We start from the raw sequence: 14,202 nt of genomic DNA on the forward strand, positions 1-14,202 counted from the left end.
GAAACGGGTCTTGTATGCGATATCTTGTAAATAAAGTTTTAATCACCAGTTGATGATAATAATGCGGTCATAGTTAAAGTATAGATGCATTAAAAACCTAAATATTAAGGAGAAGTTCGAGAGCACGTTAAGAGTTTACAGTTTGAGAATTCAACCCCCAATTTTGAACCATGATCTATAAGAGTATTATTGATATATTCTTCATATAGTGATGAGTTGAAGTTAAGAGATTGTTTTCAACGTCTAAGTGTTTAAAGATAATGCTATATCAGTTGAACTAAATTATCACATTAGTATTGTTGTTCAAACTAGAATTGCCTTAATATTTTCATTTGAAGTTATAGTTCTTACTAAGTTAAGGCTCTTGACCTTTGTAATTAGCTATAGTAACATTGGCGTTGATTTTTAGTGTGGCATAATCGTGTCTACCAATAAACGTTTTCAATCTCATACGGTGATTGAGACTGATGCTTTAAATTGGTTAATGTAATATATATTTGTCAGTTCTAAATCCAACATCTTATGTGTAACATCCCGAAAAAACTCGGATAGTTAAAAGAGAGATTTTTATATTTTAAAAGAAAACCAAGCAGGACCCGAGTTTAAACAAGATGTCATAAAGGCAGGAGAAAACGAAATTTTTAAAGTTAAAACTTGCGGATCGAGTTCTACTAGAGTTATTGTAGATTAATTAGTGATATCGTAGTCTTTGCAGCGGATAAAAGATATGAAACCAAAAGTCCAAGGAGTAAATCTTGAGAGCGATTTCGCTTCTTAAATAAATCCATTTCTAAAAGCTAATAAAGTTCAAAATTAAAATCCTTCCGTACTCTATCTCTTTTATTCTTCAGATGTAATCCTCACTCCCCAGCCTGCAACTTAACTCACTGCTAGTTATTAACCCCGAAAGGAAAAACAACATCATCGTAGGATCGTTAGATCAAAGGTACACGTCAGCAAAAACATCTCTTATAACATTAACATTATAGCATAAAGCACAATGGCAACTTACCATACGTCGGCTACAGTTCAATATTTACTTTTTAATAAATTTCAAATGATTCATTGAGTCAGTCAGCCATACTGCTGTACTTTTCCGGCCATACTGCTGAACCAAACCCCAAACTTCAGGAGTAAGACAATACATTAGGGGGAGCTAACCCCTAAGCAAGTCTCTACCATAGGCAACACGCCTTACTTCGATGCCTATGGTTAAGTATGCATACCCCCGTGGTGGCTCATAATGCCCCCACATACCGCGAGTAAAATCTTTCCACCAATCGACGTCATACCACATCTACTTTAAAGTTAGTGAGGTCATACTACCTCTACTCATCAAGTTATTGAAATCATATCTCTTGAATAAGAAAGCATAACATCACCTTCACACTTTATACAATATATTATTATTATTATTATTATTATTATTATTATTATTATTATTATTATTATTATTATTATTATTATTATTCCTTTATAACAACCAATCCACGATATACAAAGTTTTGCTGCGTGTACGTACCTTAAGAAAGTAAAAGCAAATCTTAAATGAACCTATCAACTTCCCGTCACGAATCGACTTCTTACACGATTCAATCGTACATACGGGAATAAGCATATATTCACACTTTCTTAAACCACAATCAAGGCGCGCGCACACACACACACACACATCTAACATCAAGCCACACTTGCAAACAATTCATGATCACACAACATACTTTATCACAACATAACATCAAATAGAATTCAGATTTAGTATTCTGTCCAGAACAGTATGTTAACACTGTCAAACTGAAATTCTGACTTCACCGTTGCGTCTAGAAGGCGTCAAAACCCCCGGGTACCAATTTTCATAATTCATAATGTAATTTAAGTATTTTTAACCTATTTTCAAGCCAAAAAGTGTTCCAAAAATAGATTTTTTTACCATTTCCCTAACCCTACGGGATTTACCAAAATTCATCAACAAATGAATTCCAAATGGTACATTGCCTATTAAATATCAATGACCAAATTTATATAATTCTTATGAACCATCTTTGAGATTAAATTCATTATTCAACAATAATTTCTTTATACATGTTTGTATATATTTTTTTTTTTCTCTAGCAAAATTATAAATTTCTCATATTAACCAATAAAATAAATAACCTTTCCACCAAATATAAAAAAAAAAAACACACACATTTTTTTTACATGAACATTCATATTTATATATAAATTTCAAAATCACCCATCACACAAACCAATCCTATTCTTCACATATATGCATATCTAAAAACTCTAAAAAGAAACATCCTTCATCAATTTAGATAGAAAAATACATCCCAAAATCATACATGAAATTTTAAATTCATAAATTAAACATGAATTATAGGATAAAACATATAATAATCATAGAATTTTAAATTAAAACTTAAGAATCAACATAGATTAAGAATTACACTTACAATTGTAAAGGAAAAACACCAAATGAAGGGTAATAGAGTTAGGAATATGGACTAGGAGGAATTTAGAGAGGATATGTTTTTTTTTTGTCCTTGGAAACTTTAGAAATGAAAGGATGTCAAAATGAAAATGATTAAGGAATTAAGAAGGGTTAATTATATGGGATTAATGCCTTGATCCTTCATTACTTTAAGGGAGTTACAAACTCCACCAAGAGTCCCCCCTATTTTCTTTTTTTTTTTTTTGAAAATAAAGATGGTTTAAGGAAAAGTTTGGGAATTCTAATTGCCAAAAAGGACTGCAAATCTCATGACCAAGCCTAATAATAAATAAAATACATATCTAGAAATAATATTACTAGTAAATTATTAAATATATCGGGGAAAAATATCGGGAAAATATCGGGGTGTTATATTATGCTTGTAGCGAGACCTTAAGAATCAATTGAGAGTAAAACCTAAAGTCAACCTATTAGCCTGAGTGAATCACTTCATATATATTTTGATGAATTATATACTATAAGGGTCCCGTGTCATTGATTTTAATTTTTGTAAGCATCCAACTCTCATTATCATGAATATAGTATTTCAGGTTTGTCGAAGGATAACGACCTTTAAATCACTATTTGACGGGGTTCCTTGGATAAAATATGGGCGATTTTTTTTTCTTCTTAAAGACACACGAGTTTGAGTATCAGAGGAGAAAATTAACATTCGCAAGCTCTTTGAGTTTTGTATTTCGTTGAGACATGGTATATCATTCATACATAAGTCAGCAACTTTATATTAAAGTGGATAGCTAAAGAATAATCATCATAAACAAATTTGCATGTTATGGACCTAAGGATTGATTCGAGGGAACACTATGGAGTTAAGACTGATAATTTTGTCTTATTAAATGCTTATATGGAGTGATGAATGTTTTAATCGGATGATAATGTGAAGAAGAATCTTGACGGTTTTAAAGCGTTAGCTGGATAAAATGATATTTGAAATTAAAAAGGAATCAGTGATATTAAAATTTGTTTTCCTCATGGCCTTCTGGGCAGTTACAAGACATAAGGATAAAATAATCTGATGATGAGGAGGAATAAGCGTCTTTGTGCATGTAAGATACAGCTAAATGTTTTAAGTATTTTTGAGTATCTCATTGATCACCAATTTAATAGTCCTGCCAGTGTATTAAAATGTTAAGACTTAGATGAGATTCTAAATGAAGCTGACTTTACGCAAGTTATTGTTTTAATAATGATTGATGTGATACACGGTAAATTAATTTGGAGAGTTACTAAAGATAATGTGGTCCTAATAAAAGTCATGAGGTATTTTAAACCTAGACATTGAAGAAACGACAATGAGTATGCGAATAATCATAATTTGAGAAATGATTCGAGATAATGGATTATGTCTTAAACGATTATTATACACAATCATTATTATGCGATAAAGAGAGTTAAATAATATTCGCACTTGTGTTAAGAAGAGTTTTACTTTGATGTTACTAAATCATTGGATCATAATAAGCATTTGATGAAAAGAGTTTTGAAATTTTGACACGTTTTTATACAAACGATTATGTTATAGTTGTTAGTTTTAAGTTTCGCATCTTAGGTCGAAGGGGATTGAATTCCACTTGTTTGTGAAGGAATAATTGTAATGCATAATTTCAAGTGTTGCGTTATTTTGTTGGCTTTGTGTTGTTGTACTTTAGTATAGTGTTAGGATTGTTAATGTAGCAGTCATATGGTTGCGATAACGGTCTTATAGTTAGAGGTAGTATTGTGATGGAAATGTTATGATGTAGATTGGATATTGTGAAATTAGTGTTGATATCACAACTTTATCAAATTGTATGAAACATGACTGCTTTGCTATTGATATTGGAAATTGTGGTGATGTAGGTGTGTTCATCAGTTATTTTTCACATTGTTTTTTTTTCGTATACATAAAATGTCATCTTTGTTGATCATCAGTCATCACTGTTATTATTACCCTATTAGTACCATTAGTACCGTCGTTATATATGTACATGATGCATTACTTTAGTCATATATGAGTTCGTGATCTTAATTGATATAAATTATATACTTTACATATGTAGTTGTATGGTAAGTGAATAGCTGAAAAATTTCTTCATGATTCTAAATCATCCCCATATTGTCATAATTATGATTTGATATTATGATGAATAAAGGATGTTATTATTGAACAATTACAATATGTGTATTAGTAATATGGCTGTGAACGTATAATTATTAACTACAGTAACTTGCTAAAATGTGTTATATATAATTTGATTATATACTTGAAACATGTATTATGTTCTGAGTTATTAATTTGAGTTGTTAATCTACTAATTAAGTCATGATGTATGATTTAGAATGTTATAAAATGATTTGATCATATATGATTAATGAAAAGAGTATTTCATGTTAAGTAAAAGGTTAGGATTATGTTATGATAAGTGAAGTTAGCGGTGAATCGATTTGGAAGGTGATAACCAATTAGTTTTGTAAGATTCAAGTATCCTCAGGTCTATGGTGTCTAATTGTAATACGAGTTAAGTGTTGAGCAACTTCGTGCACCTTACTTTTAGGACTTTGTTGTTTTGATATTTTACCCCCATTTATGGTTTAAATTACAATAGTTAAACCTTCCGTACATTTCAAGATTATCAAAAAGTACGACCTTAGGTGGTCACGTAGAAGTGGAAAGGTTGTTTGAAGAATTACATTAGATAATAGGACATTTCGTATGGTCACGAGCTCAAGTGATACACTTTTTAAAAGCCACATCTGCTAGATGTGTTATTTTTGTAAACATTGAGAAGTGTTGTCTTACTAAGAGAACATATTGAGACCTAGATACTAGGGTGTGTAGTACTGAGATCGAAGATATTAAATAATTAGAGTTCCATGGTCTAACCACACTATCCTTGCATATGTTTCGAGGTTAGTGCGTTACAGGGTCGTAACTAAGTTTTAAGGGGGGTAGAATGCGATAGAATTTCGCGCGTTTACACACATTTTCTCCTGCGTTTCCACGCATATTCACCTCTATGATAACAACCTATTACAAACTTACATGCTTTTGATTGATTGTTTGAACCTATTGGTGTGATATCTACATGCTTTGATTGATTGTGTGAATCAATTGGTGTGATATTTGCATGCTTCTGATTGATCGTGTTGAGACAATTGTATAATTTTTTTTACATGTTTTGATAGGGTGTTGAGTTAATTTAGGTGATTGTAATACTCGAAATGAGATATGTATGAATATTCTGATAGATTGAGTATCCTTTTGTTAATAGTGTCAATAAGGTCACGATCCTTGAGTCAATTATGGAGCTTAAAATCGTTAAAACACCATCATGAGTTATTAGAAATACAATTTTCATGAATTGTACTCTAGTTTCGGGGAAGAAACTCCTTTTAAAGGGGGTAGTCTGTAACACCCCGAGATTTTCTGACGTCATTAATTAATATTTTAATGACTTTTGGGTATTTTATAATTATATTAAATTAATTTAGAAGTAGTTTTAATAAACTCCTTTCATATACAAATTTAAATATTGACATATATTTTATTAAAAATACAATCACGATTTCTAAATAAAGAGGTTCGAATCAAAATAATTATTTTATTGAAATGTATGAGCACACAAAGGTGAGTTCTTAGTTGAGCCTCGCAAGAAGATGAATCTAGGTAAACAAATAAATAAATAAGTGTATAAATTAAATAAATAGGATGAGTTAGGGTTTTAAGGGGGTATTACTCCCTCCCTCACTCAATTCACACGCCTCACTTCCCTCTCTTCTCTTCTCTCTCACATCCCACTCCCTCACGGTTCAGCAGCAGCCCTAGCACCACCAGCCACGCCTCCGCCATAGCTGCCAGCAGCCACCAACAGGCTGCCTTCGCCTCCTCACAGAAGCAGCCGTGGCTGCGTTCTCCCCCACCAACAGCAGCTGAGCTGCACCTTAAACAGCCACGTAGCATTATTGTGCCGCCAGCAACTGGCTGCTGGGCAGCCGTGTCTCTCCTCCACCACCTGGCACGCCTCCGCCATAGCTGCCAGCAGCCACCAATAGGTTGTGTTCGCCTCCTCACAGAAGCAGCCGTGGCTGCGTTCTCCCCCACCAACAGCAGCTGAGCTGCACCTTAAACAGCCACGTAGCATTATTGTGCCGCCAGCAACTGGCTGCTGGGCAGCCGTGTCTCTCCTCCACCACCTGGCAGCAGCAACTGCTGCTTTGCGTGCCCCAAACAGCAGCAAGTTGTTGTGACGCCAAGGCAGCAGCACCACTTGGCCTTTCCTCCGCCATTTTCGTGCTCCACACCACCACAACACCACCTATACCCTCACCCTTTTCTAGTTTCTCCATTGTGATCCATCTCTTTTCTTTTCTCTAATTAATTTCTAGTTTTTTTTTGAAGTTTTATGAAGTTTATGAGTGAGGTGTTGATTTTTGTGTTATTTTCATTGAATCTTTTTGTGGGTAAGAATTTGATTGATGAATTAAACATGTTTATGACTTAAGGTTTGATGTGTGATTTGAAATTATGGGTTGTGTGTTGATTTGTATTAGTTTTCTTTGAATCTTATTATGGGTAGTAATTAAATGTTATCTTTGAACACGAAACGATTAGGGCTTGGATTTAGAGATGAATTTACCAATGATGTGTGTGTTATACTATATTTTGGTGATGATTGATTAAATAACTTTAATAGTTGTTTTAAGATTTGGTCGATTGGTTATTATTTTGAATAATTAGTAATGGTGATGATGTTAGTTGACTATGAAAGTGATTTTGATTGATTAAATTGGGAATAATAGTTACTAATTGTTGTGGTTTGATTGTTGTAAATTACAACTACCCTCATTAAGTTGTTATTGAAGTTATAGATACATGATATTGGTAAGCCAAGAGCATAATGTCAACTTATCGTCGATGGTTGCTAAAGTTATTTGTCGTGTTGTTGTGATTATAGTTCTTAATGGCTTCGGAGAATGTAACAAATGATATCCTGATACGATAACTCTAAGATTTTCCTTATCGTTATATTAATATTATATTAAAATTGTAAGATTTAGTTATGATTAGTTATTTTTGGGTAACACGAGCCGATATGCTAAAAATTAATTGATATGAAGAAACGATTCACACATACTTCTACTTTAAATTGATGGAAAGACTTATGTTGTGTTGAGTTAATGATTTTGACTTGTATTGAATGAGTTGTGTGCGTGCTAGGGTAATCGAAAACTCATGTTGAATGGGTGATAGCGGTTACTTTGGTATTTAGTTTGGTATGGCAAAGTAGTTAAGGGAACTTATTAGTTCTACTCATAACTTATATAGGTGCCCATTTTGTAAGAGGAAAGTAGAGCCTTAGTCGGGTGATTTTGTGACTTTTGATCGTGCAGTGACACTTACAGGTACGTAAACGCAGTAACTAACCCTTATATGCAATTTGCTTTAAGACATTATTGTTTATTGTGATAATATACATTGCATTGAAACTATGAGATACTATTGAGTACACTTTACATTAAGAGCTATCGACTATGAAATCCTTGCGCTTAGAATAGTTTAGAGAATGAGAATGTTAATAGAGGGCGAGAACTACCCCTTATCTATTTAAGAATTGGATTATGCCTTACTTGGAGTTAGAATGAATCCTTTAGAGGTGAATTTCATATTTTGATGAGTGGCTCAGTGGGTTTTGGCATGCTGCTATCCCAGGGTGCTCATTATTAGTCGAAGTGGAAGTTATTCCCATCTGATAAAGTATTAGATTATGAATAGCTGGCGTGACTCAACTGGATTATGTCCAGTTGATTTATTAGTCCCCTAGGTGAGGTTTGACGGGACCACCGTAAGGGGGGTGTGAGCATGCTTGGGTCACTGGGCGCCGGATGGCCGATACCGCCCCTTTACAGAGGTGTTACCATGCGGGCCTTGCAAACCCTAATATGGTGGCCTCTTCACTGGTTTAGTACCCCGGTGTGTTGGTTTTTCCCGAAGGTAGGACCCGAGAGGGTCAGCTGGAGGGGGCATGAGCTCATACTTTGCCATGGGCGCCGGAAGGCCAATAACGCCCTTGGCCGTGTCACTATGCCAGGAAATAGAGAAAGATCCACTGATAGAAAGTTATTCAGTGATAGAAAATTTATTCATTGATCGAAAGTTATTTAATGATAAAATTTCATTCTTTGATAGAAAGCTTACACATTGATTAAACATTTACTCTTTGATAGAATATTTACTCATTGATAGAACATCTACTTATTGCTGGAATAGTTTATGCTAGTGAGAAGTGTGCCTAAGTTACGTTACCTCAAGGGTATTACAGACTTTGATCACACTAAGATCGACAAGCTCTATAAGGTCATGTGATAGGTATTCTGTTAATGCCTTGGTCGAGTTGATACTATACGCGTTTTGCAAGAGTTTATGTTTGAAAAGAGAAGCGTGAAGACCTGCATTCTACCCAAGAACACATGGTTCGGGTTGGAAAGCACGTAATGAAATTAAGAAGTATAAGTGGCCAATAAAAGGTTACTACCCGTGCTTGCATTTTATGAAATCATCTTATGTTGTTTTATGATATAATGCTATCTAGTAGTTGGCCTTATTTTATTTGATGCTAGTTACTGATGTGTACGTGTTTGTGTTTATGTTTGATTGTTGATGACTTTCTATGATTGTCCTGCTATGACACATTGGCCTTTGGTCTAATGTCGAGCAGCAGGAGGATCATAGACAGGTGTAGCAGGTATTAGAGCTTCTTTGGCCTTTGGTTATCTTTTGTAAACTTTGTTTGTATATGTTTTGTTATGAGGCCTTGTGTCTTCCCTTGTATATTTGTATTTCCGCTGCGTAGTTTATAACTCTGCATGGTTTTAAGGAGTTAAGTCTTTTTAAAACGAAAACGTCGACACTGAAACCACGATCCATGCTTGGCATGTTGATTTGAGAAGCCGGCGACGAATCATTCCGCCGTGGTGTGAGATTTTAACAGGCAATGATGCCTTAGACTAGTTAATGTTTTATTGTGCTGATTGCCCTACCACATGTTCGATTTTTAGAAGAGATTCTACCGAAATTTCCACTTACCTTTTTAAAAGTTAATATTTAACGTTTATCTAAGTTCTTTTCCTTTTTCTTTTATGTAACACCCAAATTTCCTCTCGTCCTTTACGGTTTTGGTTTCGTTAAGAGGTCGAAAATTCTGGGGTGTTACATCGTGATTTTTCACTGTTTCCATGGCCCAATCACATCCCGCACATTCTCCCTCTTTACTTGTTTGATTGGATTGATGTCATAGGTGATGGTAACTATGGATTTAGAGATAGTGCTGCGACAGAGTTGGGAGCGAGGAGGCATGGCCACTTTTAAGACTTGCAATGTGTATGGAAATGCAAATGAACAGAGAGCAATACCTACTTGTGTATCTATCGGAGCAGACGTTAGACAATGCTATATTCAGAATTGGTTCACACAGCAATGGACCTGCTTCTTATATTCACTGGATGGATGCACCAATGACATTGTACTCTACAGCAATGTTTCTTAACATTGCAATTGCTTATTATGGTTCTGCTGTCGGAAATCCGATCTACAACTGTTTAATTCTTCCGTTAAGGAAAGCAGCGGGTGTGCATAGTGTAAATAAAGTTATACATATATGTTGGATGAATAGAAATCATTTTGTTCAACTATTAATGAACGATGATTCATCTCTACTGCTACCAGTCCAGCAATCATAGATAGAAGCAGTTGACAATTCTTGTAGACGTATAGAAACACATTTTAGTAGCGGATTTTGCTTTGGAATAGACTATACGGGCCACGACCACCACAACGTAATAACACCGCTGAAGATGCTGTAAATTTAGATAGTCCATAGTGTAACACATTGTGTAAATCATTATTTAGTTTAACTACACATGTACATAGGATTCAATTTTAGATAGTCCAAAGTGTAACACATTTTGTAAATCATTATTTAGTTTAACTACACATGTAGATGAGATTAAATACGTGGATGAAATTCAATATGTAAAGTAATGATGTCAATTAATAAAAGCATTGTTGTAAACTAACTTAAATATAATGTAAAAAAGCATTGATGTAAATAAATAAAAGCATAAATGTAAATTAGTTTTCAATACAAAACCAATAGTCTTTTAAGGGCCATGCCCCTTAAAAGCTTGCCATTCGGCAAATAAATCTCTAACATCACCAACGTATACATCTAAAGCATGTCTTTCCCGGGGGGTCATTTCCGCAACAGGAGGCAGTCTCACCAATGGAGCGAATCGACTCGGCCATTCATTTAGAAACTGAAAAAAAAAAGAGGTTGTGAACAAGATTTTAAACAGCATCTAAATAACACAAAGACATAAGAGAAAACAAATAAATTAAAAAAACTAACGTATTCCGCTCTGCTTTCAGCTGCACCAAAACTGGCACTCGGTTCTTCGCCGGGGAGGACTATGGGTGAGAGCACACTCTGAACTAGTCAACGTAACTAGGATCAGCCTTTGATGAAACAGATGCCCAACGAAGTGCCTGATCACTAAGGCGGGAACAATAGGGGAACCTACTCCATGCCTCCGTGTAAATAGGCGGAGAAGCAAAGGTCACGGAATAGGTATCGTGTGCCGGTCATAGGGCTTGGGTTGGTCTCATAGGGGGGGGGGGGGAATAGCCTGCACAAAGCCGACCTGTCGCACTGTCCTCTTCGGCAAATGCACCTCGATGATATCAAAGCAAGTGATACCCTCGATGTAGGTGGTGCATGGGTGCTCATTTAGCAATGCCCTTGGAGAAGTCATGTACGAAGTCCATTCCACCTGCATACAAGCAAAGTTAACACATAAAAATAATCTAAAATTAAAATAACATGAATAACAAAGTGTGATATGATGTATATTACCCAAGTTTCCATCATGCAGTCTAATATACTCCTGCAGTCCCTCAACCTGTTGATCTCACAACCTGGCTTGGGCATGGACCACATCTCCGCCCTAGTCTTATTAGGCACATCTGTTTGGCGAGGATGAGGGCAGAAAGCCGGAAAGTACTCGTAAATCCATGTCTGAAGCAATGTCAGGCAACCAGCAATGGTCTTGCAACCAACCCTAGACGCCATTCCCAGTTGCCGATACATGTGGGCCAGCGTCACCGCACCCCAGGCGATCTCATCCTGATCGACGTTGACGGTTAGTATCAGGTGAGGTCGCATGCCGATTTTGGTCTTATCCGCCAGCAGTGTAGAGCCAACAATAGCCATGTAATAGGCTGTCGACTGGGTATCCATAGCCTGGGACCGATGGCCCAACTGCATAACTTCAGCAACGTTGATGCAACCTGCCATGAATATCCCTTTCCATCATAGCTCGGCCATGGGCTCCACGAACAGACCAGCAACAGCGAGCTTCCACTCCCCCTCAGCAAGTTTAGTCGGTAGTGACCTTCAATACCTATGCCCAATATACATTGCACGTCGTGCAACATAATCGTCATCTCCCCCCATGGCATGTGGAAGGTGTTCGTATCCGGCTGCCACCTCTCCACGAAGGCCGATATCAAAGTACAGTCAATGTGCTGGTGCATAATGTAGGGTAGCCGGCCGAGGGGAGTGGCAGGTAGAACATCATAAAGCGGATTAGACATATCCCGCAGTCCAATAATCGCCTCCAACGGCTTCTTTTTACTTTGACACTCCAGAACCGAAGGCGTATGCTCAGAGCCGTCAAAAATAAGTTTAGCTATGTGCTCGCCATAGCTGCGTATCAAGCGCGTATCTGTGGGCCCCCCGGGCTGGGGCGATGTGACCAACCAGTCCGTTCCAGCGGACTGTGAGCGCCTGCTCCCCCGTGGCGACTCATTATCAACGTGACTATGTCCGGTACGCTCAGAAGAACTAGGGCCGGCACGTGCGAATTTACCGTCGGGTCCCCGGACAACAGCCCAGTCTACTGAGCGAAGAACAGTGCCTTGGTACTCAACATCATCACTAGAAACCCCCCAACTACTCTAGAAGCTGCTTGCCTGATCATCAAACCGAGTGCGCACTTGGTGCAGCATACTCGACCGTTGGGCCTCACTGTGTCTGGCAGCCTCTTCATGCCTAGCCCTCCTAGTAGAACCCATTACCCCCCTCTCATGAGGGTCCCCTCTGAGCAGGGTAGGCCTAGAACTAATCCCACTCAACAAGTTTCTAAAAAACGCTTTCCTTACCCGTGAGTACCAGCCATTTACTACAATTTTGATAATTTAATTAACTATTATTAATAAAAATAAATATTCAAACGTTACGTTAAATTACCACATGAACAAAAGACAATAATTAATTAACATATTAAACTACTCATTATAAACAAATATAATTTAACAAGAACAATATTTAACTAATCATTATCAACAAGTATAAGTTAACAAAATATTAATTATTATTATTATTATTATTATTATTATTATTATTATTATTATTATTATTATTATTATTATTATTATTATTATTATTATTGTTATTATTATTATTATTATTATTATTGTAATTAATTTTCTAAATTAACAATAATCATAATAATAATAATAATACTTATACTAATAATAATAATAATAATAATAATAATAATAATAATAATAATAATAATAATAATAATAATAGTAATAATAATAATAATAATTGTCCCACCCAAATTTGCAGCTGGGTTTGGAAGAGCTTCTGCAAGATCAAAAACACCCTAATAGAAGCTGGGATTGATATATATGCTAGAGAGTACTCAATCAAAGAAGTGTACAATGGCATTAGACCGGCAGCTACTGCGATCAGGTGGGATAAGGCAATATGGAATAGAGCGATCCTCCCGAAGCACCAATTTATTATGTGGCTTGGGGCCAGAAACCGTATGCAAACAAGAGACCGCTTGGCTAAGATGCACCTTACTGAGGACACCTCTTGCTGCCTATGCGAGACAGGAACAGAAAGCACCACACACTTATTCTTTGAGTGCAGGTTCAGCACTGAGTGTATCTCTGGAGTCCTAGAGTGGATGGGAGCTCGACCTTGTCACAAACGACTGGATAACATCCTAGTATGGCTATCGAGAAACTGTAAAGAAAACAAGTTTCGTAAAATGGTTTATTGTGCGACTGTAGGAGCCACCACCTACACCATATGGAAGGCCCGAAATGACCGAGTTTGGAATGGAAGGGTATGGACAGCAGATCAAGTCCTGGCGGAGGCTAAATTCATAGCAAAGACAAGAGTCTCTTATGTAAATAAGTTAGATAGACTATCTGATAGGGATAGAACCTGGTTTTACTCCCTATAATTTAGGCGCAGGCGTAGGCTAGGATTTTTGTAAGCCTCGCTGTATTTTGGAGTTTTGTTGTAAATTGGTTAGATTGGGCAATATAATACACTTTAACTCTAAAAAATAATAATAATAATAATAATAATAATAATAATAATAATAATAATAATAATAATAATAATAATAATAATAATAATAATAATAATAATAATAATAATAATAATAACAAAAACAATAATAATAATCATAACACTAATAACAAAAACAATATTTAAAAATAACATTATAAAAAAAATTTACTAACAATAACAATAATAGCAAAAACATCACCAACAAAAATAATAAAAATAATATTTAAAAAATAATCAAAAGTTAATAATAATAATAATAATAATAATAATAATAATAATAAT

The 14,202-nt window shown here is 35.6% G+C and overlaps 1 protein-coding gene across 1 annotated transcript; it reads right to left on the reverse strand.

The window, feature by feature from the left end:
• Nucleotides 1-10,729: 10,729 nt before the first annotated feature.
• LOC130825353 (protein MAIN-LIKE 1-like) lies at nt 10,730-12,732 on the reverse strand. The gene is made up of 3 exons (XM_057690521.1): nt 11,401-12,732; nt 10,897-11,317; nt 10,730-10,804 (listed from the first exon to the last, which is right to left on the reverse strand). The coding sequence occupies exons 1-2, from the start codon at nt 11,839-11,841 to the stop codon at nt 11,150-11,152; spliced, it is 609 nt and encodes a 202-aa protein (XP_057546504.1). The 5' UTR covers nt 11,842-12,732; the 3' UTR covers nt 10,730-10,804; nt 10,897-11,149.
• Between the last annotated feature and the right edge of the window lie 1,470 nt (nt 12,733-14,202).

The sequence above is a fragment of the Amaranthus tricolor genome, chromosome 10 (assembly GCF_026212465.1).
Source record: "Amaranthus tricolor cultivar Red isolate AtriRed21 chromosome 10, ASM2621246v1, whole genome shotgun sequence".
NCBI lineage: Eukaryota > Viridiplantae > Streptophyta > Magnoliopsida > Caryophyllales > Amaranthaceae > Amaranthus > Amaranthus tricolor.

What these genes read in the sequence shown, in the direction of transcription:
- LOC130825353 (XM_057690521.1), bottom strand. Translation starts at nt 11,841, where the DNA reads ATGGCAGGTTGCATCAACGTTGCTGAAGTTATGCAGTTGGGCCATCGG. An exon ending in ACTGCATGATGGAAACTTGG is followed by an intron (nt 11,318 to 11,400) that starts GTAATATACATC and finishes GCTTGTATGCAG; the next exon opens with GTGGAATGGACTTCGTACAT.